The sequence below is a fragment of the Ahaetulla prasina genome, chromosome 3, assembly GCF_028640845.1.
Source record: "Ahaetulla prasina isolate Xishuangbanna chromosome 3, ASM2864084v1, whole genome shotgun sequence".
Taxonomy (NCBI): Eukaryota; Metazoa; Chordata; class Lepidosauria; order Squamata; family Colubridae; genus Ahaetulla; species Ahaetulla prasina.
This window is the reverse complement of record NC_080541.1, coordinates 105017960-105043433: the sequence shown is the minus strand read 5'-3', so window position 1 is coordinate 105043433 and position 25474 is coordinate 105017960. Positions and strand designations below refer to the sequence as shown.

At 40.0% G+C, this 25474-nt stretch overlaps 2 protein-coding genes across 6 annotated transcripts in view; one reads left to right on the top strand and one right to left on the bottom strand.

Moving 5' to 3' along the window:
* MTRR (5-methyltetrahydrofolate-homocysteine methyltransferase reductase) overlaps positions 1–14692 on the bottom strand; it is a 29537-nt gene extending 14845 nt beyond the window's left edge. Inside the window, exons 1-7 of the mRNA XM_058177468.1 lie at positions 14554–14692; positions 12882–13036; positions 11093–11246; positions 7550–7667; positions 2897–3227; positions 2188–2307; positions 1595–1748 (exon numbers count right to left, since the gene is read on the bottom strand). Of these exons, the coding sequence (XP_058033451.1) occupies positions 1595–1748; positions 2188–2307; positions 2897–3227; positions 7550–7667; positions 11093–11246; positions 12882–13022 (1018 nt within the window). The 5' untranslated portion in view covers positions 13023–13036; positions 14554–14692. The remainder of the gene's footprint in view (positions 1–1594; positions 1749–2187; positions 2308–2896; positions 3228–7549; positions 7668–11092; positions 11247–12881; positions 13037–14553) is intronic.
* Positions 14693–14696: 4 nt separating this feature from the next.
* FASTKD3 (FAST kinase domains 3) lies at positions 14697–25387 on the top strand. 5 transcript variants are annotated; one of them, XM_058177466.1, is made up of 7 exons: positions 14697–14830; positions 17543–19000; positions 21046–21125; positions 22082–22256; positions 23037–23106; positions 23928–24042; positions 25044–25387. In XM_058177466.1, exons 2-7 carry the CDS (start codon positions 17566–17568, stop codon positions 25158–25160), a joined length of 1992 nt encoding a protein of 663 aa, XP_058033449.1. In that variant the 5' UTR covers positions 14697–14830; positions 17543–17565; the 3' UTR covers positions 25161–25387. The 5 variants fall into 5 exon arrangements, with proteins under 5 accessions (XP_058033449.1, XP_058033445.1, XP_058033446.1 ...); XM_058177462.1 differs by lacking the exon at positions 14697–14830 and adding an exon at positions 15515–15662; XM_058177463.1 differs by lacking the exon at positions 14697–14830 and adding an exon at positions 15649–15758.
* Positions 25388–25474: the final 87 nt, after the last annotated feature.

Sequence of the window (25474 nt, the reverse complement as noted above, 5' to 3'; positions counted from 1 at the left end):
TGTAGTTGGCTCTTCTTTTCGGGGAAACACAGTATAAAGCAAGCCCTGGGATATAATTTGCCCATATATTCTGAGGGCTGCACTGAGCATGCTTGTAACTGGCAAGCCCAAAATGCTTAAGAGGACAATCCTGGAGGGTAAACAGAAAACCCTCCCTGAAAAAACTTCCTTAAGTCCCACATGCAAAAGGGTTCTTGGCATAAATGTTAAAACTTAACAAGGTCAATTGCAGATAGTTTGCATCCAGTGATGTCCACTTGTATCTAAATGCCAGACTAAAAGGAGCCTTTACAGCAGATTTTATGGGTGTGCAAAGAAAGAGATGAATGGGAAGTTCTATGTCTGAGTGGAGATCCATTTGTATTACAGTTGGATAAAAGAAAGCTTCTTTTCAGAAGGGATCTTAGAATGTAAAGTTCTGGAGGGACAGAAATCCCGCCCCCCACAAGTAATTTCCTGGAATGATATTCCCCAACTTGGAATGCTCCAACATTGCTGTGATACTTTGTTTCCCTGAAAATAAGACCCAACCTGAAAATAAGTACTACCATGATTTTTCAGGATGCTCATAATATAAGCCCTACCCTCAAAATAAGCCCCAGTTAAGACTGTCAGCCAGATGGAGGCACTTAGTACCGTATTTCCCCCAAAATAAGACCTAACCAGAAAATAAGTCCTAATGTATCTTTTGAAGCAAAAATTAATATAAGACCTGGTCTTATTTTCGGGGAAACATGGTACCATCCCCCCAAATTCCAGCCACTGAGGAATTCTGAGAGTCAAAATTGCAAAATAGTTCAATGGCACCTAGTCGAGCAAGGAGATTGAGATAATTTCCTTTACAGATTAACTATTTGACTGATACTGAGATGCAGAACAATAATTTAGTATACACCCCAAAACAGAGCCCGGATTTCAATTATGAAAGAATTATAGTTCTTTTATTCAGCAATGGCAGGATAAGGGCAGTGCAAGTTATAAATTCATAACTTCTTATAAATCAGCGATAAACTGACTTTGTCACAAGGGTGTTTTTATGTCCCTCCACATTTATACTAGAGCAAGGCAATTTTATGTAAATTGATCTGACTTCTGAGAGGATGTTTTTGATAAAAGTTTGTAGTGAAACCTTATGAACATAAAAGTACATTTATTCAGAATAAGCGGTTTCACAAAGAGCTCCTAAAGGATCCAGATATATTCAACAAAAATAAGATTAAGCTTATAAATTCAAGCCTATGGAATATGGAATAAATCTATAATTTGGATTAACAGTGTATACATATGAGTATATGAACATAGGACTAAGCTATAAATAAACCTAATAGAGCAAAAATAATACAATGATTCACACAACCATTTGGGGAGGGGACCCCAAACCACAACCTCTAGTCATCTGCTGATGGCATTTGAACTAGCATGCATTGTTGTAAACAAAAAAAGCATAAAGAGATGTGTGGAGTTTATTTTAATTACAGAAATTAAGAAATCAAAAGACACCGCCTCCAGATAAAAGTAAGAATATAACTCACGAGATCACATTACTTCTCAAAAGGCAGCATCATATGCCACGTAATACTGACATACAACTTACCTCTTTTTTTAGTGCCTTCCTTAACTCTTATGCAAACAAAATGATCTTTTTCCCCCAAGAGTCCCAAAATATCAAGAAGTTCATCCACCTCCAATGCATTATTGGGACAAATTATATTAAAGTCATCTCCAGGCTGGTAGTTAAATGTTGTTTCCTGTATTCAAATTATTATTATTATGGTTGGTTGCACAGTCAGCCAGATATTTAGACTAGATTTGACATTTTTATTAATTTATTGAGTCCTTCCCAGGGACCTGAGATAGTTATATTACTGGAATAGCACAATACAAACAACAAAAACTAAAGTCACATATTTCCTGAACCAGTGTCCTTTGAAAATTTGAGTTCCAGCAAATCTAGGAATTATCCAAGTAACATCATGATGTAACAGATAGCTTTATTGATTACCCTATAGGCCTTATCAAAGCACAAAGTTCAAACACATATCACCAATAAAATCCTACACAAACAATTTAAAAGCACAGTTGGCTAGCTGAAACTTTGATCAGGAACACATCACATCGCAATACGCATATTGCAGTTCTATTTTTATCAGTATCAGTTGAAGTGATTAAAAACACCCTTCAACTTACAGAAATATCCAGTTCAATCAGCAATGTTTTTTTAACTGCATCATCCCTAGTAAGTTGAATAGCTTTGGTGATAGGAACATGAAAAATGGAGTTCTCCGAAACACAAGGTAGGCTAGCATTCTGTAAATAAAGTGACACAAGTTTAATTTGAAGGACTAACTGCAAGAAATAATTGCACAAGATGTTTGATATTTACATTCGATTAACAATCCATCCAAATAAAGCCCTTTTAGGGCCACACACATTTCAACGAAGAAAATTAACATTTAACATCACTCTCATTTTCACATGCATCCATGTTTTTTAAGCCTCTTCCTATGTTAGAATACTAACACCAAAGGAGCAAGGGCCAAACTGCTTTTAATGGATGGTAGAACAAGGATCTTAGCACAATTTCCCCACTCCAAGGACAACCTCTCATTCTGACCTTGACTTTGTTGAATTCTAGTCCTTATTTTATAGGGATTACAAGAAAAAAACTTAATTTTTAAAGACCTAATTAAGTCTGAGTAAGATAGGGTGCTGTTGAAGAACTCATGCTAACATCCATGTTTTCCTCATTTGTTTTATCAGTTACTCAATTAAAATAATTTTAAAGACAGAATTGTAAAGACTTTTCTATATGTTTAACATGAACTCTAAAGCAAAATTCAAGATTCCAGATTCTGAAATTTATGGCTATAAACATCTCTAATATGGAAGACTCTACCTGAGCACAGCTTTCTTCAAACTGTACCTCTAGATATTCTGGTGGCAAAGCAGGAATATTAAGAGTTGCATTTGAGAGTGGAGACCCAGAGAAAGAAAGTGAAGGTTGAGAGTTTTCAGTAGGAAGTTCTGAGTTAATATTTTCTTTTGATGGAAGATTATTTTTCACACTGGAATCTTCAGTTTTCAAGCATTCGGCTTGGAGGCTTATACAGAGATTAGAAAACTTGTTGACACAAAAAGATATATTTTTGTCTTCTTTTCTAGATGTAAACTCTTGATTAAGTGCAACCCAAAGTCCAGCAATCCATGGTTCAACCACCAGCTCCAACCTGAAACAAAGTAAAGAGAATAAATAAATGAAAAGATTAGGGTAAAATCCTCTCTTTTGACATAGTCTTGACTTGTGGGTAACTTCATGGTCACATTCATGTAATTTTCTTGCCAATAACATGGAAATGATTTGTCCCTGCTCAAAAGATAAGCAGAGTTGATCATGGTTGCTACTTAGATGAAGACCACACTGGAATTTTAGGCTGAAGGAAAACAGTAATAATCCACTTCCATTCTGTAGCTCAGAAAACAATATAGACATGCCTTCATAGACAACAGGATTAGGGACTTGAAAGAGACTTGAGTTTAAATTAAATAGACCAATAGGTATTACAGGTAGTCCTTGTTGTGGCCCACCAGCGGCCAGCAGAACTGGCAGCAGATTCAGACAGTGAGGAGGTTGGGGAGGAACATGGGCCAGTCCTGGAGTCTGGGAAAGCTCTGATGAGGGCTCTGCATCAGAGGCAGAAAGGGGGCCAGGGCCATATGCCAGCTATCACCTGCATTTGGAGCCAGATATCAGTGAGGCAGACGAACAGCTGGAACCTGTTCCCAGTGTGTGCATGCACAGAGTTGCCAGACAAACGGAACAGCTAAAGAACAAGGGTCAACTTGGGAGTAAAGACACAGGTGGACGATAAATGGCCCCTCCCATAGGAAATAAAAGAGGAGTGAAAGGGGAGTGGGCTTTTGCAGGAAACAATTTGTTCAGTCGGTAGGTTGGTTCAGGAGTGTGAAGATCTGTCCGTGAATCTCAGAGACTTTGTGCCGTGTCTTTCCTTGCACAGCACTGCGTTTGGAAAATATTTACATGGCAGTTTTCCAAGCTAGATGAGGTCTGTAGTCATAAATTCACCCCTGAAAGACAGTTTGCCAGGCCTTTGCTGAAGGTGAATGAGAGGAATTCACTGTTTGCTGAATAAAAGGGGTTTATCTGCTTCCCGCTTTTTGGGGAAGTCTAGGTCAGAACAGTCCTTCACTTATAGCTATTTAATGATGGTTTGGAATTATGGTGGCTTCAGAAAAATGACTCATGACTGATCCTCGATAATACAACCATTGCACCACCCGTGGCCACATGATCACAATTCAGGTGCTTGGCAACTAGGCTGAATTGACAATGGTAGTAGAGACTTATGGTCACATTATTGCAATTTAAAGCCTTCCCACCAGCTTCTGATAAGCAAAGTCAATTGGAAAAACTGAATTTCCTTAAGGACCACATGATTTACTTAAAGACTGTTGTAAAACTGGTCATAAAATTGGATCTGGTCACCTGATTTCTTGCTTAATGACTATATTGCTTAGCAACCAAAATTCCAGTCCCGATTCTAGTTAAGCAGAGAACTATTATTTGGCTGCTATTAAAGAAAGCCCAAAAGGGACGCGGTGGCTCAGGGGCTAGGACATTGAGCTTGTCGATCGAACGGTCGCCAGCTTGGCGGTTCGAATCCCTAGTGCTTCCGTGTAACGGGGTGAGCTCCCGTTACTTGTCCCAGCTTCTGCCAACCTAGCAGTTTCGAAAGCATGTAAAAATGCAAGTAGAAAAAATAGGGACCACCTTTGGTGGGAAGGTAACAGCGTTCTGTGCGCCTTTGGCGTTGAGTCATGCTGGCCACATGACCACGGAGATGTCTTCGGACAGCGCTGGCTCTTCGGCTTTGAAATGGAGATGAGCACCGCCCCCTAGAGTCAGCAACGACTAGCACGTATGTGCGAGGGGAACCTTTACCTTTACCTTAAAGAAAGCCCATCTGTGTCAATAGATATACCATATTTTTCGGTGTATAAGACGCACCTTAATTTTGGGGGAGGAAAACAAGAAAAAAAGAACTACCTCTGCCTACCAGCATTTAAGGTGGCGCTGCTTTACGCTGCCCTCCTCCTCCACCTCCTGCAAACAAGAGGTGTCTCAGAGACTCGGCTGGGAAAGAGGGCGCTTTCCTTTGCATAGGATAGCAGGGAATAGGGGTGGGGTTAGGGTTGCAAAGGAAAGCGCTTTGGGGAACCAGGGAAGAAAGCATTTTCAGGTGGCAGTGCCAGGCATACGGCGTGCTTTTGGATTCGGGGAGGAAAGTGCTTTGCATAGCATAACAGGGAATGGGGGGGGGGGTTGATCGGTCATTTGAAGTGGTGGGAAGATGCACACTCTTAACAGGCGCCGTGATCAATTTTGGAGTAGGAGAGGTGGAGGAGCTGAGGGTGCTGATGCTTTGGCCCTCTGCCCACCTCCTCAGGCTGCCCCGGTTAAGATCTCCACCATCAAGCTGTTTTGAGAAGGTTGCAGATGGCTTTGTAGTACTCGCTAAGCTGGCTCTTCAGCCACAGCACCCGGCACCTCTCCACTATGCAGTCCTTGCAGGGGGCTTTCACTGAGGAAAGAGCCAAAGTCGGTGGCGTCCAGAAAGCCCCCCCCCCACCTGTCAGCCTGGGTCCTCCCCCGTTTCTCTTGTAGAAGTAGTCAGCCACGTCCTCCGAGACCCACTTGACGGTGGAGATTTTATCTGGGTGCAGCTTCCCCCTCCCCTTCAAACAACCAATCAACCCCCCCGCCCCCATTCCCTGCTATGCTATGCAAAGTGCTTTCCTCCCCGAATCCAAAAAGTGCGGCTGGCGCTGCTTTCCTCGTTGGTTCACCAAAGCACATTAGAGGGAAACCAGCCGCCGCCTGAAATTGCAGCCGCCTCTGCGAATTGCATCGGGGAAAGGAGGGACATTTTGCTTTAGGGGCTCCCAGGTGTGGAGAGGGCTTAGGCAGTGGCGGTGGCTCCTCACATTGCTGGGGAGTGAAGTCATTGGGGTCATTGTCTGCCCTGAGCTGCCTGCTGGGCGGAAAATGGGAACCAGCTACGAACCGTGGGGCCCACCTTGTTCGCCGAAGCCACTGGGCAGATTCCCCCGTCCCCAGACCGTCCTGAAGAGGCTCGTTCCTCAGGCTGTGTCCCGACCCAGATCCCCTCCACCTGGAACCCCCTGAAAATGTGACACACAAAGGTCGAAAATGTCCAAAGGGTGGGGGCTGGTGGGTGGGCAGAGCTACATTCGGAGTATAAGACGCACCTAGATTTTCACCCTCTTTTTGGGGGTAAAAAGGTACGTCTTATACACCGAAAAATATGGTAATCATGATTAAATGCCACAATAAAGAACATACTTTTTGGAAATCCTTGTGTAAGCATTTTCTCAAAGAAAGATATAAGAACTTACTTTTGCAAAGAAAACAAAAGTTAACCTTCCTCTTTTTCTCTACAAGCTCATCCAAACTTCACCTTTATGAAATTGATAATGATACAAATCTTTCCTGGAATTTATATAGAAGCAAGGTAAATGATAAAGATGACAGCTGTCCTGGAGTTCTTGGTATTATTTCTGCTCAACAGTTGTCCTGTTTTAGGCCTTACATTCAAACTTACACAGTAACTAAGTGAGGAAAACAATTTACTCAAGGCTCATCATATAATAGTTGATAAGAAAAGAAATGTAAATTAACAAGCTACCTTGGGGGAAAAAAGCTTGCTAGAGTGATTTTGGGTGGTTTCAATTTTAATAGGACTGTGCAGAAAAGTAGTTGAAATCCAGTCCAAAGTTCAGAGATGCAAATCAGGTTTATCAGCCAGTCCAAGGCTAGTTTCACAAGCAAGGTTCACAGGAACGACATGTCACAGCAGAAAATCAAATGGAGAAATATGGCTCATGGCTTCCTCTTAAATCAGCCTGCAGCCAGTTGTCTTTAATCATCAAGTTACTCCCTTATTTGGAAAGGAGTCTCACTGAACACTTTTGTTCTGTTCTCTACTCTGTTTGCCAGATACGAGAGTTTGGAGGCCTTACATTATCATCTGGTTGCTCCAGCTAGATTTAGGCACCATCCAGCTGATGGTGCCTAAATCTAATCAGTTTCAGGTGATTCCTGGCTTGGTGTCTCTTGAGGCTGACATTCCATTGGTTCAGTAGAGCAACTTCTTCAGAGTCATAATTTGAGTCATGAGTCATGACAGTAGTTTTGCCAGTAGGCAAAAGAACCAATGTGTTGTCTCAACTGAGATGAGGGAATCTCTGCAGCTTTAACTTGTGCTATCACAATCGTCCCAGGAGCCAAGACTAGCATAGCCAGCATGAAGCCAGGCTAACTCAAGCCAAATTCCTGACATATTTTTCCTGGCTTTTAAACTCTTTGTGGGTGTGTCATCCCCCTCACACACAATTTGTTGTTATGGGACCAGCATCATTGTGTTGAGTAAAAACAATATTTCATATTCATATCTAAAAATGTTGGGAAGAAATTAAAATAAAACTTATCTGAATGAAATTAGATTCTTACCCTACAGCATCATCAGCCAAACCCACTTCATAAAACCGTTGAGCCCCAAGTTCCAGAAATCGTTTGTCTATTATTTTTCCACCATTGCAGAAGAATGTGTATTCAGAGTCTCCAAGACCTGAGAAAATCAAACTAAGGATTAAACTCGCCATCAGATACCCAGATCATGTAAATAGACAAAGAATTCCAAAATCTATTTAAAATTATACACTAGAAAAACAAAAAGCAAACAAGAAACAACCTATCTCTACATCATCCCTCCCAATGAGTCATCATAACATCTATATTCTAGTACACTTCTCTGTAAAGATTGTACTGGGGAATTCTAGCGTCAGCATTCCTCAACTAGCTTAGACCTAGATTCCAATATCCATCATTTCTAGTCAATACCGCTCCAACACTATGATATATGATTGGCTGAAACGTATCTTTTGCTATCTGTTTATAGAAATTCAATCATTTGAGTAACAGCTATGAGCACAAACCAAAGAATCTTCTACAGCCTCTCCTTATGGAAGAGCTTCAGTTTCTTCCAGTTTCTTTTGATCTCCATAGAAATCAAATTAGTATATATTCCTTACAGATAATAGGACAACTTCTAGGCAAAAGACTAAATGAATTCCATACTCCAACCAACCAGAAAGAACTTCAGAAATGGCGAGTTCCTTTTGGAATAAGATGGAATATGATCATCATTCCCTCCTAGTTGGTGAAGGCCAGGTAAGGGATAACATGCAGTTGGATTACTCACTTATTCCTTGGTCACCATGCATGTAGGGAACTGCAATGTGCTTTACTTGGGGCTGCCCTTGAAGGCCATATGTAAACTGCAAATGGTACATGATGCAGCAGCATGGGCAGTAATGGGAAAACCTTTCCTCATGACCTGCACTGGTTTCCACTTAGTGTCCATGTGCAATTCAAAGTGCGGGTTACTACCTATAAAACCCTTCATGGCATTGCCTGTCTGAGGAATTACTATCTCCAAGGTAGTACAGTTGGACAGAGCTGCTCCGAGTCTTATTGATCAAACACTATCAACTAATGGAACCCAGGAATAAGGGCTTCTCTATTGTTGTACCTGCCCTCTGGAAAGGTATTCCCCCTCTCAAGATTTATCTTGTCTTTATCTATTTTGTCTTTGCCCAAATGGTCCTTAAAAATGATACAAAATTTTCTTTCAAAAAAAGAATTGCTTTCGTTCCCAAGCAGGCCTTGGGATAGGGCAGATGGGGGTGGAATACGATGGAAATATGTATGTTCAATTGTGTGCTTTATTGTTCTATCCAGATATAATTGTCTATTATATTGTTTTCTACTATTGTTAATGTTGTCCTATGCCCAGAATCATGAGAGAGTTGGACAACTTTATAAATTTGATGAATAAATAGATAAGTTATACTGAGTTAGCGACCTAAAAAGAAACACAAGTCCTAATGAAAATAATTAAAACAGTTGGCTTGAGTGACAGATAACTGAATTGGGGCTCTGCAGTATGGAAGAATTGTGTTCACTCTTTGTTAGTTACTTGATATCCAAGGTATTTTTGCGGGGGTAGGTAATAATGGAGGAATTATTGAATATTTAAACTGCCCAAACAATAAATTGATCTGGAGTGAATCTAATCCTAATAGAAGAGGAAATAAGGGGATGGAAGGAATCAGTTTTCAATCTCAGATGAGCAATAGTGTCTATCCAGAGATAAATGATGTTGCTTCAGTAAACTAATGCTCAAAGTTTGAAGGAATTTCACACACAAGGAAAGAGTTGAATTTATGTATCATTTATAAACTTTGCATGACATGTGATAATATATTTGGGAGCAGCCCAGAGTTGCCTGAAAGATGGGCGGCTGTATAAATATTTTAAATAAAATAAATGTTTTATAATTTGCACAGAAAAAAATATCCTTTGGAAAATTGTGCTGCCATTTTTCTGTCATTCTTTAAAAGAAAACTGATGACACCATTTCAAGTTTTGTTGGATTTGGTTTGTTATTTACAGGCTTTTAAACTGTATTTGATTTTTTATCTCTAAGATTTATTTTATGTTATCTATAGTTTCTTTATGACTATTTCATTTAGAATTTTTAAAATCTAATTTTCAGGCAAAAATAGATGGAAGAAGTATAGCACCCTACCCCCATCCAGATCTGGGGCTGAGAACTGAAGAAAGGGTTGACCAAAGAAAAATGCACTTCCGGCTCAACACAAATAGACCCAGAATGGGTACCTCCTCTATATACATTCTTATCAGCAGTGCCAAATTGATTAAGAGGAATGGAAGACTACTGATGACCTTTTAGGAATTGATGTTCTGTAAGTTGCAAAAATCCTACAATGGCTCTATTGTTCCAGAATCAAGTGAAAGTAGAGAAAGAATTTAATCTACTCCACAAGTGAGATTTATACTTAGCTCAGATTTTTTCCCCCTTCCTCATGAGAACAATAATTTATAGGTCATTTACCTAGCAGTCCATATCGTATATGAGATAAGTGATCAGATGGCAAACTTTTGTCATTAATTTCCTTTATAAACTTGATTGCGGTATCTGGAGGTTCTCCTGTACCAGTAGTAGAAGTAACAATAACCACAGGATCCTTTTCCTTATCCAAGTTATACTATAAATCAAAAGGAAAATACGTTATTAAAACACTGAGCACAACATCAAAATAACTCTGTGCCATCTGTACGTACACTAAGAAATTTATATCAATCAACATTAAGGCATATTGGTTGGGGAGTTCTGGGAGTTGAAGTCTACACATCTTAAAAGTTGCCAATGTCGAGAAACATTGTTCTAGCTTTATGACAAAAGCCCGAACAATACAAAAAATATTCAGAGATCTCTCATATGAATTACTAAAACTCTTTAGAGTCAATATTCAGTGATTCAACACATTTTTATAATTTATAAGACTACTATAGCATAACATAGGCTGGAAAAAGTAGATTAAGAGCTGTGCCATCAACAGAAAAAATATCCTTTGGAAAATTGTGCTGCCATTTTTCTGTCATTCTTTAAAAGAAAACTGATGACACCATTTCAAGTTTTGTTGGATTTGGTTTGTTATTTACAGGCTTTTAAACTGTATTTGATTTTTTATCTCTAAGATTTATTTTATGTTATCTATAGTTTCTTTATGACTATTTCATTTAGAATTTTTAAAATCTAATTTTCAGGCAAAAATAGATGGAAGAAGTATAGCACCCTACCCCCATCCAGATCTGGGGCTGAGAACTGAAGAAAGGGTTGACCAAAGAAAAATGCACTTCCGGCTCAACACAAATAGACCCAGAATGGGTACCTCCTCTATATACATTCTTATCAGCAGTGCCAAATTGATTAAGAGGAATGGAAGACTACTGATGACCTTTTAGGAATTGATGTTCTGTAAGTTGCAAAAATCCTACAATGGCTCTATTGTTCCAGAATCAAGTGAAAGTAGAGAAAGAATTTAATCTACTCCACAAGTGAGATTTATACTTAGCTCAGATTTTTTCCCCCTTCCTCATGAGAACAATAATTTATAGGTCATTTACCTAGCAGTCCATATCGTATATGAGATAAGTGATCAGATGGCAAACTTTTGTCATTAATTTCCTTTATAAACTTGATTGCGGTATCTGGAGGTTCTCCTGTACCAGTAGTAGAAGTAACAATAACCACAGGATCCTTTTCCTTATCCAAGTTATACTATAAATCAAAAGGAAAATACGTTATTAAAACACTGAGCACAACATCAAAATAACTCTGTGCCATCTGTACGTACACTAAGAAATTTATATCAATCAACATTAAGGCATATTGGTTGGGGAGTTCTGGGAGTTGAAGTCTACACATCTTAAAAGTTGCCAATGTCGAGAAACATTGTTCTAGCTTTATGACAAAAGCCCGAACAATACAAAAAATATTCAGAGATCTCTCATATGAATTACTAAAACTCTTTAGAGTCAATATTCAGTGATTCAACACATTTTTATAATTTATAAGACTACTATAGCATAACATAGGCTGGAAAAAGTAGATTAAGAGCTGTGCCATCAACAGAAAAAAATTAACAAAAAATAATAAATATAATTCCAAACTCAATGGACTAACTACATGAATCATTTTAACTGTAAACTTATGAACCATATTAGGCATGGAGCATTGGTCATAAGTCATTGCAATCATTAAGTGAGTTGCCCATGTGGCTGCTTTATTCAATTACTGCAATTTCTGGGTCTGCCAGTTGTGGTCCATTTAGTAAACAGAAGGGAATTGGTATGGCTGAACAGACAAAAAAAAAAAAAACCTCTGAAGATCTGAGCTTCCTTTCTCTGGCCTAATGCAGCAGTTTTCATACCTTCTGTTCGCTAGAACTTTTAACTTTTAGAACCATTCTTTTGCTAGCTTTCTGGCTGAAAAACTAGCAAAATGCAATGTTTCTGAAAGTTAGAAAAGACTTTTTCCAAGCTTTCTGCCCTTCAGAAATATTGCATTCCTTAGGTTTTGAGTCAGAAAGCCAGCAAATGCAAACTTTCTGAATGGAAGACAATCAGGAAAAAACCTTTCTACTTTCAGAAACATTTGTGTTTGCTGACTTTTTATTTATCAAAACTGCATGCCACCTATCTCGCTAAAGGCGGCTGGTAAGCTAGCAAACATGATCGTTCTGAATGGCAGGAAGATTTTGTCTAGCTAGTTTCTTTGAGAACAAGAGGGCTGCTTGGCAGAGATTTTTGCCCACCATAGAGACAAAATCAATTTGCTAGGCAGCCCTTCTGTTTTCAAAGACTCTGGCTAATAACATGCATGTCTCTAGATGTGATTAGATCAACCAATAGAATATATGTATCAGTGGAGATTTTACTACAAGATATAAGCATACTTGCACAGTTTAATCATTTCTAGTTATCAGATATCCAAGACAATATTTTACATAGGTTATATTCAGCACACTAGACTATTTCTGGATTAGAAAGAAATGAGATCAAATTCTACTCACTGCCTTTCTAAGTTTAATCTTGACTTTCTGACATATCCTGAGGAAGAAACTGAAATACATATACATGCGTTTAAAAACCAATTCCTTGTTACTTTATTTCTCCTTCTCCGGTTCCTTTTCTCTTTGAAAAAAAGATAAACTTGTAGACAAGTCTGTATAAACAATTGACAGTATAACAGTTTATTTCATAATTTCAAATGAGTAGGAAAAAACCCACAAGTCATGTTTTTGATTTCTAAGGAATCATTTGAATATTCAGATTAAAGAGTAGAAGAGAAAGGGCAAATTGTTCAAACCTTATTTTAATTTGTCAAAAATGGATCTTAATACTATAGTCTCACCTGCTCCGATTCACTGATGCAATGAATATCAGCTTCAAATCCATGTTCCTTTGCCTCCTGGCATATTTCTTCAGCTATGGCTTTTGCCTGTCCTTTCTGACTTGCATAAAGCAGCAGAAATCTATTTCTTTCACAACACATTTTTCAAGGTTTAACTGGGGGGAGCAGGAAAAAAAAAAAAAGTGGTCTATTGAACAGACACAACAACCCTTTTCTGTACCAACCTGTCTTTAGTTTTGCAAGAAAATACTGGAGGAAGGAAAATTCTTAATGCATAGCACCTACATTTATTAAGCATTCTAGTCGTATATTCAAAACAGTTAACAGCAAACAAAATACAAAACAAAACAAAAATAAGTAATGTTAAAAGGGGCAACTAAAGGCCCGATAGAAGAGATGTATCTTGGCTGCTATTGAAAAAACAGGGAATGGGTATCAAATACATTCCCATGCGGCCAATCCATATATCCTGAAAGCATGCAGGCAGGTGCATAGGGCAGGTCTCAAACAGTAAGGCCCATTGAGGGCTTTATAGATTTTACATGGAAAAGTCCTGATCCAGGGCAGATTTTTAACATGGACCTCTACTGAAGCATGCCATGTTTTGCACCACTGGAAGCTGCCACTGTGTTTGTTCGTTTCCCCTACGTTCCTCCCCATTTCCGAAGGCAACTGCTTACCGTACACAAGCAACAATGCAGAAAGTTAAAAAGAACAGCAGCCCAGTCACATTAGAAAGCAGCACAACTCCGAAGTGCACCGTATGAGGGGGGTGAGGCAGCTATGGTTTTCTAATGCCTTTAGAGACAACTTTGCTCGGTTCTTCGAAAATATACCTGGAGGTGGGTGGGGAGGGTCAAGCGGGGGAGTCCCTACAGGTGGGCTCTCTTGGAGGAGAGTCCCCCAGCCAGACCCTGCCGGATCAAACCCGGCAGGCTAATTCCACACTGGAAACCTCTGATGGGCTATATGCTAAAATAAAGCCAGGTCATGATACACACTTGAAAGTAAATCAGGAAGACTGTAATTGTGGAGTCTGTCTGGCAAGAACAAAGAATGCTTATCTACAGGAAATACGCATGTGTAACTCTTGTAACAATTCTGTGTAGTTAGAAAACTGATAAAAGTAACAACAGTTAGACAACTTGCAGGCCTCATATTAGGAAAACAGATGCCCTGCGACCAATTAAATGTGTATTAGATCAGGGGTCTCCAACCTTGGCAACTTTAAGACTTGTGGACTTTAACTCCCAGAGTTCCTCAGCCGGGAGTTGAAGTCCACAAGTCTTAAAGTTGCCAAGGTTGGAGACTCCTGTATTAGATAACTCCTGGAGCATTCACTAGCCAATGCTTAGGAATAGGGACAGCTAGAGACCAATAGAACAAATTGTAGAATTATTACTAAAATGTGATGATATTTCTTATTATCTCGCCTTCTCTTTTAGTGAAAACGTATAAAGTTTTCTTAATCCTTTGTTCCTGGCACTTGGCATTTTGGCCAGGAGCCCTTTTCCTTGGAGTACTCCAGTAAAAAGCAATCAGGAAACCTGCACCTCGTGTCTGGCGTCCGTCATTGGCTTCGACACCAGGCTCAGACCCGAATTGGGGACAACAATCTCTTGTCTTTTCGGGGTACAAAGGTAAGAATCATCCCTGCGCCCGAGAAATATACCTCTCCTTCAAGCAGAGCTGCAGCTGCTGGTGTTCACGAAAAGGTTGCCAAAGCCTCCGGTCACACGTGCGCCGCCCAGCACCGCCCAGTTTTGCGCCCTCCGGGACTCAAATCCTCGCTGGCGCAGGATCGGGGAGAGTAATCGGTGGTCTTTCTTTTCCAGTGTTTTGCCTCGAAGGAAACCAGCAGTGGAGCGCCGGCTTTCCAGAAATCCTTCCAGGATAGGCTGCTTCTGCCTGGGGCACTTTCTGTTCTGTCACTCAGTCGTCATGACGGGGTGGGTACATTTTTTTTTTAAAAAAATAGATTAATGTTCAAATATATAAAGAGGAGACCGTCTTTCCCCTCCACACTTTTTCTAGCTTCCACCAGGGAAAGGCCACATCCCGCGCACTTTTTCGAAATGCAAACAATGAAACAGTTTACACTCCCAGATGATAGCATCAGCCTCTTTTTTTTTTGCAAAATTTTCAGAAAATAAATATGCAGAATTAGTATTAACAGCAGGAGGGATTGGGTCGTCTTGCTTGCAATGTGCCAGGGGTCTCCAACCGTGGCAACTTTTAAGACTTGTGGACTTCAACTCCCAGAATTCCTCAGCCAGCAAAGGAAAGCAAAGCTGGCTGAGGAAATCTGGGAGTTGAAGTCCACAAGTTTTAAAGAATAGAATAGAATAGAATTTTTATTGGCCAAGTGTGATTGGACACACAAGGAATTTGTCTTGGTGCATATGCTCTCAGTGTACATAAAAGTGTACATAAAGTTGCCACGGTTATAGCCGACGGTGCTGAGATGGAAATTAATGATAATCTATCATGAGCTCCACTCTCTGAAGTATAGAGGCATTTTTTTTCAAGCCGGTAAATTTCGATTTCCAAGCCTATCATTCCCCAGCAAAATCACCCGGAAGCGCAGTATTTCTCTACCCGTTTCTATCTCCATGAAATATGCAAAAGCAAATCAGGGTCACGCTGAAGGGGCGAGATGGGCTTTTGCGACTTTGCAGCCAATCAACGGATGCAGGAGGGTGGGCACAAAACGAAAAGGCGGGATCTGATTGGTCGCCGCGCTTAACCAGAAGTGGAACCTTGAAATCGCCGAGGTAGAAGGTAAGGATGACCTGCACGTGGAGTCCCATCGGAGGACTGCGGAGCGCTCAGCTTTTTGTTTTTGCTTTTGCTTAAGTCCCTTTTAAGGACGCTGCGGTAAGGCTCGGGGGAGCAGTTCCGCGCCGCTTGCACTGGGTGAGCGCGATTGTAAGTTTGGGAACTGCGGGTCTCTGACCGAAGAGTGCTGCGATTACGGCTGCTAGTAAAAAAAAAGACCGGGTAGTTTTGGAAAGGGTCGCTTTGGGCTCGTGGACTGTTATAGCCTTGGATAATTTTGCTTTCTCGCTCCGGCCTGGGCGGAAGCGCTCCTCTTTAATCCACTAATGCAGGGGTCTCCAACCTTAGCCACTTTAAGCCCGGCGGACTTCAACTCCCAGAATCCCCCAACCAGCTTTGCTGGCTGGGGAATTCTGGGAGTTGAAGTCCGCCGGGCTTAAAGTGGCCAAGGTTGGAGACCCCTGCGCTAATGGGTTCTATGGGTGATATGCTTTATTGTTTGTTGTTGTTGCTGCTGGAGGTGTGGTCTGCACCAGTGATCACCAACTGGTGGTCTGTAGACCACTGGTGGTCGTGAGAAAATTTTGGGAGTCTGCGGGAAAATTATTTGCATTTTTTTATATTGCACTAAATTAGGGGCCCTCAAACTATGGTCCCTGGGCCGAATACGTGCAATGAACTTTTGCGTTGCTGCAGAGACTCTTCCCCCTTTGCGGTCTTTTTGTGCGGGTTAGAGAGGGGCAGAAATTCCAACTTGGGGTCTGTTTCAGCCTCCTGGTGCGGGGCAGGGAAGTTGTGCTGGTGGCAAAGAGCCAGAGGGCCTTGTTCCAGTGGGATTGCATCATGGCCTGGAACTGACTGACCATCTCAGCCCACTGAGCCTCCAGGTGCTGGTACCTGGCCTTGCAGTCCCGCAAGTCTTCCCTCTGCTTGGAAAACCTATGTCCTCAGTGAGGTGCTTCTGCTGAGCCTCTTCCTCGATCAGATCCAATTTGAATTAAGCCAGCTGTTTTGTCAACTCTTTCTCGTGGTGGCTGCTTAACTCCAACAGCTGCTTCCTGTTGGGGCCCTAAGGAGCCTGGGCTGGGAGGTGAGGAGTGACTGGCAGGGGAGGAATGAGTAGAGGCTGAGGAGGCGCCCTTCTATGTGAGTGACATTGAGGTGGCCACACCCATGCAGTCACATGACCACCTAGCCACACCCACCCCACCCAGCTGGTCATTAGGCAGATCATATTATGGTCTGTGGGATTTAAAATTATGAAGTTACTGGTCCCTGAGGTCCGAAAGGTTGGGGACCCCTGGACTACATCATCGCCCTTGTGTGACAGCAGCAACTTTGCTGATCTCCTTTCCCAGCCGCAATAAAAGGACTGCTCTGGCAACAGCAGTTTGCCACTTTTCTCCTTCCTCCTACCTTAAGGATTGGAGAAAAATGCATTGGCCGAGGAGTAGGAAGTAGCTCACAGTAGTTGCATTTCACCTAAAAGGTCTTGAGTCGTCCAATTGATGTTTACAAAAGATTACACAATTTACATTTGCAATTGTTTATGTATTGCATTTTGCATAATTGGTTTTTGGGTTTTTTTTACCATTGCAATACCGACAAGGAGTAGGATTGAAATTTCTCCCTTGGCAGCTGGATGTCTTATCCAGCTATGGTACTTATTTCAGCTTCAGAACTTCAGATAGCCTTATTCATAATACTTTCAAATATACATTTACAGATGTTAAATATTTAAGGTATTTTTCTGAGTTGAATTAATTAGTTAACAGTATCATACCCGCACAGAATTAAGACATTGATGTGAACTCTATGCTGCCTCTTGTCTATCATTTCAAACTGTTTAAAAAGGCAATCTTAATTTTTTCTTCTATTTTCAGGCAATGTCAGCAGCCAAGCTAAGATGGCTTTTATGATTGTCAGGTCTTTTCACATATATGCTTCGAATATACAAGCATGCAGACAATTGCTAACTGGAAGCAGAGCCTTCAGCCATTTCTGTCAGAAAATGAAGCAATTCGCAGTTGGCTACTTTGACTCTTCCATATTGGAAAACCAAAGAGGGTTCCTGTGCACTTCTTGTAGAAACTATCATGTGAAACTAAAAAATCATACTAGTCCTGTTGTGGAAACAATGCAACATCTTAGAGAGGCCAATAACAATTTAAAATCTAATGGCAAGACGATAGGTGAACAGATATTTTTGAAGGAATTGAACCAATGGTCTTCATACAAAGATATTTTCAAATTTGTGAGTACATTGGACGATTTATCTGACACCATGGTAGCAGCTATCTTTCAGCGATTGGGTGAAGTCTTGCTACAGGACAGCTTAATGAAAAGTCCCGAGTTGCTGATGGAAAATGATACATTCAAATCACTTTGCTTGCAGTTGGAAAAAGAATCTACACATTTATCTGACTCTGCTCTTGTAAATTCTCTAAATGCTTTGACAAAGTTGCATGTGGATCCTTGCAGTTCCTTGATGGGTTGCTTGGTGTCAGAGAGCCAGCAACGTCTTGATAAGGGGCAAATGACTATAAAAAATTTGTGTATTCTTGGAGAAGGTTTATTTAATCTTGGAGGACCAGAACATGCTATGCTGGAACAAATTATGAATCAAATTCAGAGTACAAATGTTGAGGACTGGAAGATTGAAGAAATGGTCCTGGTATACAAAACTCTGCAGCTGTATGTAGGTAGGAAAACGGACCTGTTCCAGAACCTGTTAAGCAAAATGAACAGTTTTGCAGAGATGGAAGGTTGCCAGTTCACTCCCAAACAGACAAGTACAGTGTTAAGTGCTCTGGTTGTTTTACATGAAACCCAAGTCAATAACTTGGTAATAAAACTGTGCAAGCATGCATCATGTTATATCCCATACTTTACAGATGATGAAATGATAAATGTGCTGGAAGCATTCATTCATTTCAGATGCTCTGACCAGGGTGTCACAGAGGCGCTAGAGAGACATGTTACTAAATTTGCCTTTGTGATGCATCCCAACACAATTTGCAAAATCATGCAGTACTGCAGTACACTATGCATTCTTTCCAAACCCATATTCAATGCAGTGGCAGAAACTTTTGTCTACAGTGCTGATAATTTCACCGTTTCTCAGATTGTTGAGCAGGTTGTTCCATTTGGGAAGCTCAACTATTTGCCCCCGTCTGCTCCATCTTTTTTCCGGCAGGTTGAAAGGTTCGTTAGCATGCGACTTTCTGAGTTTGAGCCTCATGAACTTCTGAATCTTCTTCATTCATGCATTCTCATTAAATGCTACCCACTAAATTTTATGGAAAAACTGTTCAGCCCCTTTTTTCTGCAGGAATTACAAGGTAAGCAAGCAAACTTTATAATTTCTGTTATAATAGTCCTCTTACTAACAGTTGTTTTCAAATAGTTTGTAGGAGCTGTAGGTGCTCTTTAAATGAAAATTAGCAAGGCATTCAGCTGCCGGAATGGTCTTAAAATACTTATAAAGATTTAATAGCATTTACAGAACAAACCAAATACGGTTGAAATTTTGGCATCTATTTGGCTCATCCCCATTTGCGTCACCCAACTTGTCAATAGTTGAGTTAGATCGGGGTGTCAAACTCACGTCATGGCAGCGTCACATGATATATTGGGACTTTTCCCCCTTTGCTAAACCAGGCGTGGGCATGGGCAGTGCGTGATGCATCTGGCCTGCAGGCCGGGAGTTTGACAGCCCTCAATTAGATAGTTCAAGATTTCTTATCTTCTAAGTTTTTTTGATCAGCAGTAATGACTATAACATGGCTGTTGGGAAGCCACACAAGGTGGCAGGGAACAACTAGTTGGAGTTCTTTGAGAATTCATGACACTCTAAACAACAGTGTGCAATAATATAAAAGTAATACAAGTTATATTGACTTAAAACCATTTTTTAGCAATTATTTGCAATTACAATGACACTGGTGAGGATGGCAGAGAAGATTATTGGTAGTTCACTTCTGTCTATCCAGGACCTAGCATATAAGCGATGCTTGACCAGGGTCCGCAGGATTGTCTGGGACACTGCAGTGGTTAGAATGCAGTACTGCAGGCTACTTCTGCTGACTGCCTTAGTCCTAACCCCAACCCTTATTACCTTCTGGGAGGAGGCTTTGTTATCTATCACTGAAAAATGTGTCTTGCATTTACAACTATCATAGCATACCCACAGTTAAAGTCAGGTGCCTGGCAACCAGCATGTGTTTGTGATGATTGGAGCATTCCAGGGTTACATGATCTCCATTTGCAATATTGCCAGAGCTTCTGACAAGCAACGTCAATGAGAGAAGCTGGATTTGCTTAATGACCTCATGGTTGGTTTAACAACTGTGGTGAAAAAGGCCATAAAATCGGGCATGATTTATTTAATAATCACCTTGTTTAGCAAAGGAAATTCTGGTCCCAATCATAACCACAAATTGAAGACTACATGTAATAATAATTTTGCCACACACAAATATGTAGCTTAGCATCATTTTCTTCAATAAACAGGCATAACGCTTTTGATTTGCTTATTTAACTGGCTTTTATGCAGTTTTAGAACTTGCATAGATCATGTTTTGGGCCATATTTATGCATAAATATCGAACACTCAAAAGGGCTCAAAAAACTTAAGAACTACTGTGGGTTCGCCTTTATAACTTCTCTATTTTGAAAGCTGTATCGATTACCAGTTTCCTTCTGGGTAGTAATCAAGGTGCTGATTGTTTCCTTTAAAACATTATATAGGATCCCTACCAGTGGGCCCTGCGTGCTTTTGTAAGATCTGGAAGGGTAACCTCTCTGCAGATCCTTCCTTCTGGGCAGGAGTCCCCAACCTATGGACTTTGACCCACTAGTAGGCGGTGAGGGTTTCCAACTGGGTTGGCGAGTGTACATGTGTGCATCCTCATTTGCATGAGCAGTGGGTGAGTGAGCAGTGGTTTCCACAAAACTGAAAACATTGGGGAACTCTGCTCTAGGGAATGTTATCTTCAGGAATCACAGGGATTTCTCTTCTCAGTTATGGCACCTTCTTTGGAGCAATATCCCCCTGCCCCAAGCTTAGGCTGGTTTGACTATGTTAATTTTTCAGACAGCTATCAAAATGTGGCTATTCCAGAGTGTCTGTGGAATGGAGTTGTTGAGAGTGCCCCTTCCCTTTAGAGCATTTTTTTATGTTTGCTTTTCTTTGGCATTAGAGGACTTGTAATTCTTATGTTATTTAATGATGAGAATAATGATTTAACTTTGTAAGGGAATATAAACCACTCAAGAATCTTTTGTGGTTGGAGTGGCATATAAATACTAATAAATAAATGAAAGCTGAGCAATCAACTTTAAGTTGCTGGGTGATGATGTGTCTCTCTGGTTGTTTGCATCTTAGCTGAAAATCCAAGATCGAAGATTCTCTCTCAGTTGACTCAGCTGTTTTTAACCATTCAACTGGAATGTCCATACTATAAGGTATGATGTTATTGGTGGTGATTAATACTAATAGTTAAGCAAATACCAGCATCTGTACATTTTTACTCAGACTAATAAGAGTTTCATAATACTAAGAGACAAATACACTTATGTCGCTTGCTAGTAATCCTCCATATCAGCAGTAATTTTGGGGCATTTTAGGCTGTAATCCTATGGGGTTAAGATATACCCCTTATGGCTATAAGATATACAGGATGAAGGTGTTCACATAGATTTATACTAGTGGGGGAAACTTATGCTATCATTGTAGCACTTCTATGCTGGAGCAAGAACCCAAAAGAAGCATTCCAAGGCATGACATCTGCATCTGGAAAATCTGTTTTATTGCCTTATACCTGGGGTGTCAAACTCAATTTCATTGAGGGCCGCATCAGGGTAGTATTTGACCTGGGGGGGGGGGTTAGAGGGTGTGTGGCCAGGGATGTGTGTGGCCAGCATGACATCACTCATGTCAGGGGCCCCTGTGGTGGCCTGAGTGCTCTGCCAGCAAAAATGGGCTCCTGAGCTCCCTTTTCGACTGGGACAGCCTCCTGCAACCCTCTGCCAGTGAAAATGGAGCTTGAGGATCCACGCGCGGCACTTGCGAGCGCCGTGTGTGACCCTCGTAAGCTCCATTTTCACTGGGAGAGGCACCGCAGGCCGTCCTTTGCTGTCTCCAGGGTGGCCTCATGTTTGACATCCCTGCCTTATACTAACTGGAGAGAAAAATAAGAACCTGCTAATACTTACTTTATAGGTTTTCTGATGTGGTGGTTTCTCTGTTGTGGCTTCTCCTCCTTATTCATCATTATTCTTCCAGCATTGTGTGCCTTACGTTGTCAGTTCATTGGTGCATTTTTAAAACTAATTGCATATTTATGCATATTTGTTTGGTTAACTGGCAGGAAGCAATTTGGCATAAAATTGATTTAAATTTTTATCTTTTGTCTCTACAGAAGCCCTGGCTCTCCCTAGACTACCAAGTCAAGTCCTTTTACACTAGATGTGAATCATTAGAATCCAAGGTTGATCTTCATCTTTTCAACAGAGTGAAGGCTGGCATGATTGACCTCTTAGGGAGTCAAAAATATTTTGTCTATAATGTTCTGACACCATATCACTACACTATAGGTAAGCAAACTGTCTTTCCTTTTCTGATAGCTGTGTTCAGTTTTAGATGGGTGCACTTTTTTCCAGGATCGAATGGGTGGAATGGCCATATTCCAAGGAGTAATGGGTGGGATGAGGTTAATCTCCAGCAATATATTTGATTATTTTCCCCTTGTGTCACATTAAAAATTATAGTTTGGTATTAAGTTTTGGAAATCTCTGTGAGTTCTGCTAGGACTTTAGATGACTGCAGGGATTTGTTTTGGATTTAGGCAATAGTTTCCACTGAGGTTACTTGCCTCATGATTTTCTATCTCACATTGTTGGAATTCGTTTATTCTTTAGAGTATTTGTATGGAATATTCATACATAGCACTGAAGTTGTGAAAACTATGATCCTAGAAGTTCATGTTCATTCAGTGTGAGCTTTCTGCAAACTATACTTTCAGAACTCCAGCAAGAGTGATTTGATCCTCCATGCAGTTAATTGGGAGTGGAGGTGGGGACATAATGGCAGGGATAAAAAGTAAAACAATACATCATCTGATAGGTGCAAGGGTCCTAGACAATTTCTTTGAAACCTTTTACCCCCTCCTTTTTCAGCCACTCATCTGCATGGAATTTTAGTATTCTCTTAGAATTCCAAGTTAAATGTACTTAACAAACAGTAAGGCTGCCTCAGATATCAATGTTGCACATAGATTAAAAATAAGTATTTATATTCAATTATGAAAATGAATGAACTTCAGCAAAAGGATAGTTGTGAGGAATGCTATTTTCTTTCTGTTTGTTCTATATAAGATATTGAGATTAAGCTCAATGAAGAAGGATTTGTACTACCAGTCAACGCACATGATGAGATATACGAAAGGTAAGGAAAACTGGACTGTCGGTTATTGTCTTCCAAAGCGAGTTCACAAACCTGAAGAAACTTTTTCAGTTTTTCTTTTCTCATGAAAAAATAAAAAAAATATTTCTAGCATTTGGTTTCTGTTTCTGTTTGAAAAGTTTATTCCACTTTTTCCTTATGGGGCTTATTCCGATTGTGATAGAAGAAGCAGGGCAGTGCTAACATTGTCAGAATATTAACAATATTGTGGTCCAAGAGTTCCGAGCCTTTTTAGTCTTACTCAACACCTGAGAAATTACTGCATATTTTTCAATGTTCAAGTCAAGCTAGTGTTTTTGCTATATTTTTGCCTCTTCCCTTTCCATACAGTTGTAATTCAGTAGAGCTGTTTTCTAAAGAAGGTGGCAGCATGCAAATCCATCATGCTAGCCTCAGAAGGAAGGAATCCCTGTTCACACATTACTGCTATGGCAGATGCTTCCAGTCCAAAAAAGTCCATGGACTTGCTTTGCTTAGCAAACTACTTTTAATTCACACAGTAGCCATAGGCCAGTGAAAACCCACAATCTTTCTGTCCATCAATCTAGGTTCCTGTTTATGCCCCTAATGCTAACTTGGCTCTGCTTGGAACTTGCTTGTTGTACAGTTCTCTCAAGTGTGTGTCAGGGAGAAAGGGGTTGACCAACTTTTGTCATACATATTTATGCAGAAATAAGCACAAGGACTTACATTTACTCGTAGACATAAGATTATTGCATACCTTTGTATATTCTTAGATATAAGTAGAAAAGTCTGCACTGACATTTTGAATTTGAAGCAGTGACAATATTTTGATTTTACAGAATAGCTCTCTGCATTGATGATGAAAAGAGATTTTGTGCTAATAGTCACAATCTTCTTGGGAAAGAATCCATTAAGCAAAGACATCTGAAGCTCATTGGTTATGTGGTTGTACAGGTAAATTCAATAATTCTGCTACATATTTCAAGAGATAGGAAGGACACCCTTCTTCAAATATTTAACTATATTTGGAGATCCATACTGGTGCTTTGTACATAGAAATGTTTACTTCTGAGGGTTGATCCAGACTGTTTGTTCTTGGTCTCACAGCTAAAGAGTGAACTAAAGAGTATGAAGCTAGGAAGCAGGAGAGCGTGAGTTCAAGCCCTGCCTTAGCTATAAAAGCCAATCTAATGACCTTGGGCCATTCATTCTCTCAGCCCAACTCACCTCACAGAATTGTGGAGAAAATAGGAGGAGGAAAGTGTGTTGGATATGTTCATCACCTATTTGTAAAAATAATAAAGGCAGTATACAAATTAAATAAAAAGTGTATCTCTCAAAGCAATATTTTACTATCCAGCCCTTAATACCAGTATATACATTATTGGCATTATATTGAATCACTGGAACATTTAGTTCAGTACTAGCTTCAGAACTAGACCAGAAATAACTTCAAAATTTCAGACAGGAATCTTTCTTTCTCTCCCTTTAAGACTGCCTTTGGGATTGTCTTCATTTAAATTGAGTGTTTCACTTTAAACTATGTCCATAAGACTTAGATGATTTCTTCCCAGTGAGTATAATTGGATTTTGTCCTAGCACTTAGCATTTCAGCTTTATTTGAAGACAGCCATTATTCAAGACTAAAATCCCAGTTGTAGTCCTTCAAAGACTTCTTGCCATCGCATTCTTGTTGTGCCAGAGGCCTGGAGCCATTTTTGCATCAATAGTTAGCAAAGGATAGGTGACAGCACTATTAGAATGTTGGAACAGGACAGGAACAAGGATGTTTTTTAATCAGGTGAGGAAAATAAATGAAAAGAGGTCAAATGCCCTTTTGTGATAGGCCCATTCATGTCCTTTTTAGAAAAGACAACTTAGGATAAAATTGTTCTAATATTTTAATCTCTGCATAACTATTTGAATAATGTTTCCTGTATTTCTTTATATTTTAGATCCCGTTTTTTGAGTTTAACCCACTGGACAACAAAAATGATGTACTGGAATACCTGCACAAGAAAGTATTTCCTAACTTTTATAGCTTCCATGAAAATAAAGCTGAATCCAAATAAATGTATATGAAGGCTGTTGTTGATTTTGTGTTTGAGAAATTAAGATTTAAATAAACCCAGTGTTTTACCCTATTATATAGTTTTGTCTATATATTTTTGTCTATATTCTCATGGAGAGAAAAGTGCAATCTTAGCTTATTTTTTTTCTAATGTGATTGATTTAATATCATGTTAACTTGAAAAATACTTGATTTTCCCCTGGTAATATATAGCATGTCCTGGGAAATGTAGGAATGTTTAGTTCTTAAAGGTTTTAATTTTATTTCTGTTTAGTTTTTAAAGGCTGTGTACGTATGTATACAAAGGAGCCAGAC

Coding starts and splice junctions, on each gene's coding strand:
- FASTKD3 (XM_058177466.1), top strand. CDS start 17,566: ATGGCTTTTATGATTGTCAGGTCTTTTCACATATATGCTTCGAATATA. Junction 19,001..21,045: donor TTTTCTGCAGGAATTACAAG/GTAAGCAAGCAA, acceptor TTTGCATCTTAG/CTGAAAATCCAAGATCGAAG. Junction 23,107..23,927: donor CATGATGAGATATACGAAAG/GTAAGGAAAACT, acceptor TTGATTTTACAG/AATAGCTCTCTGCATTGATG.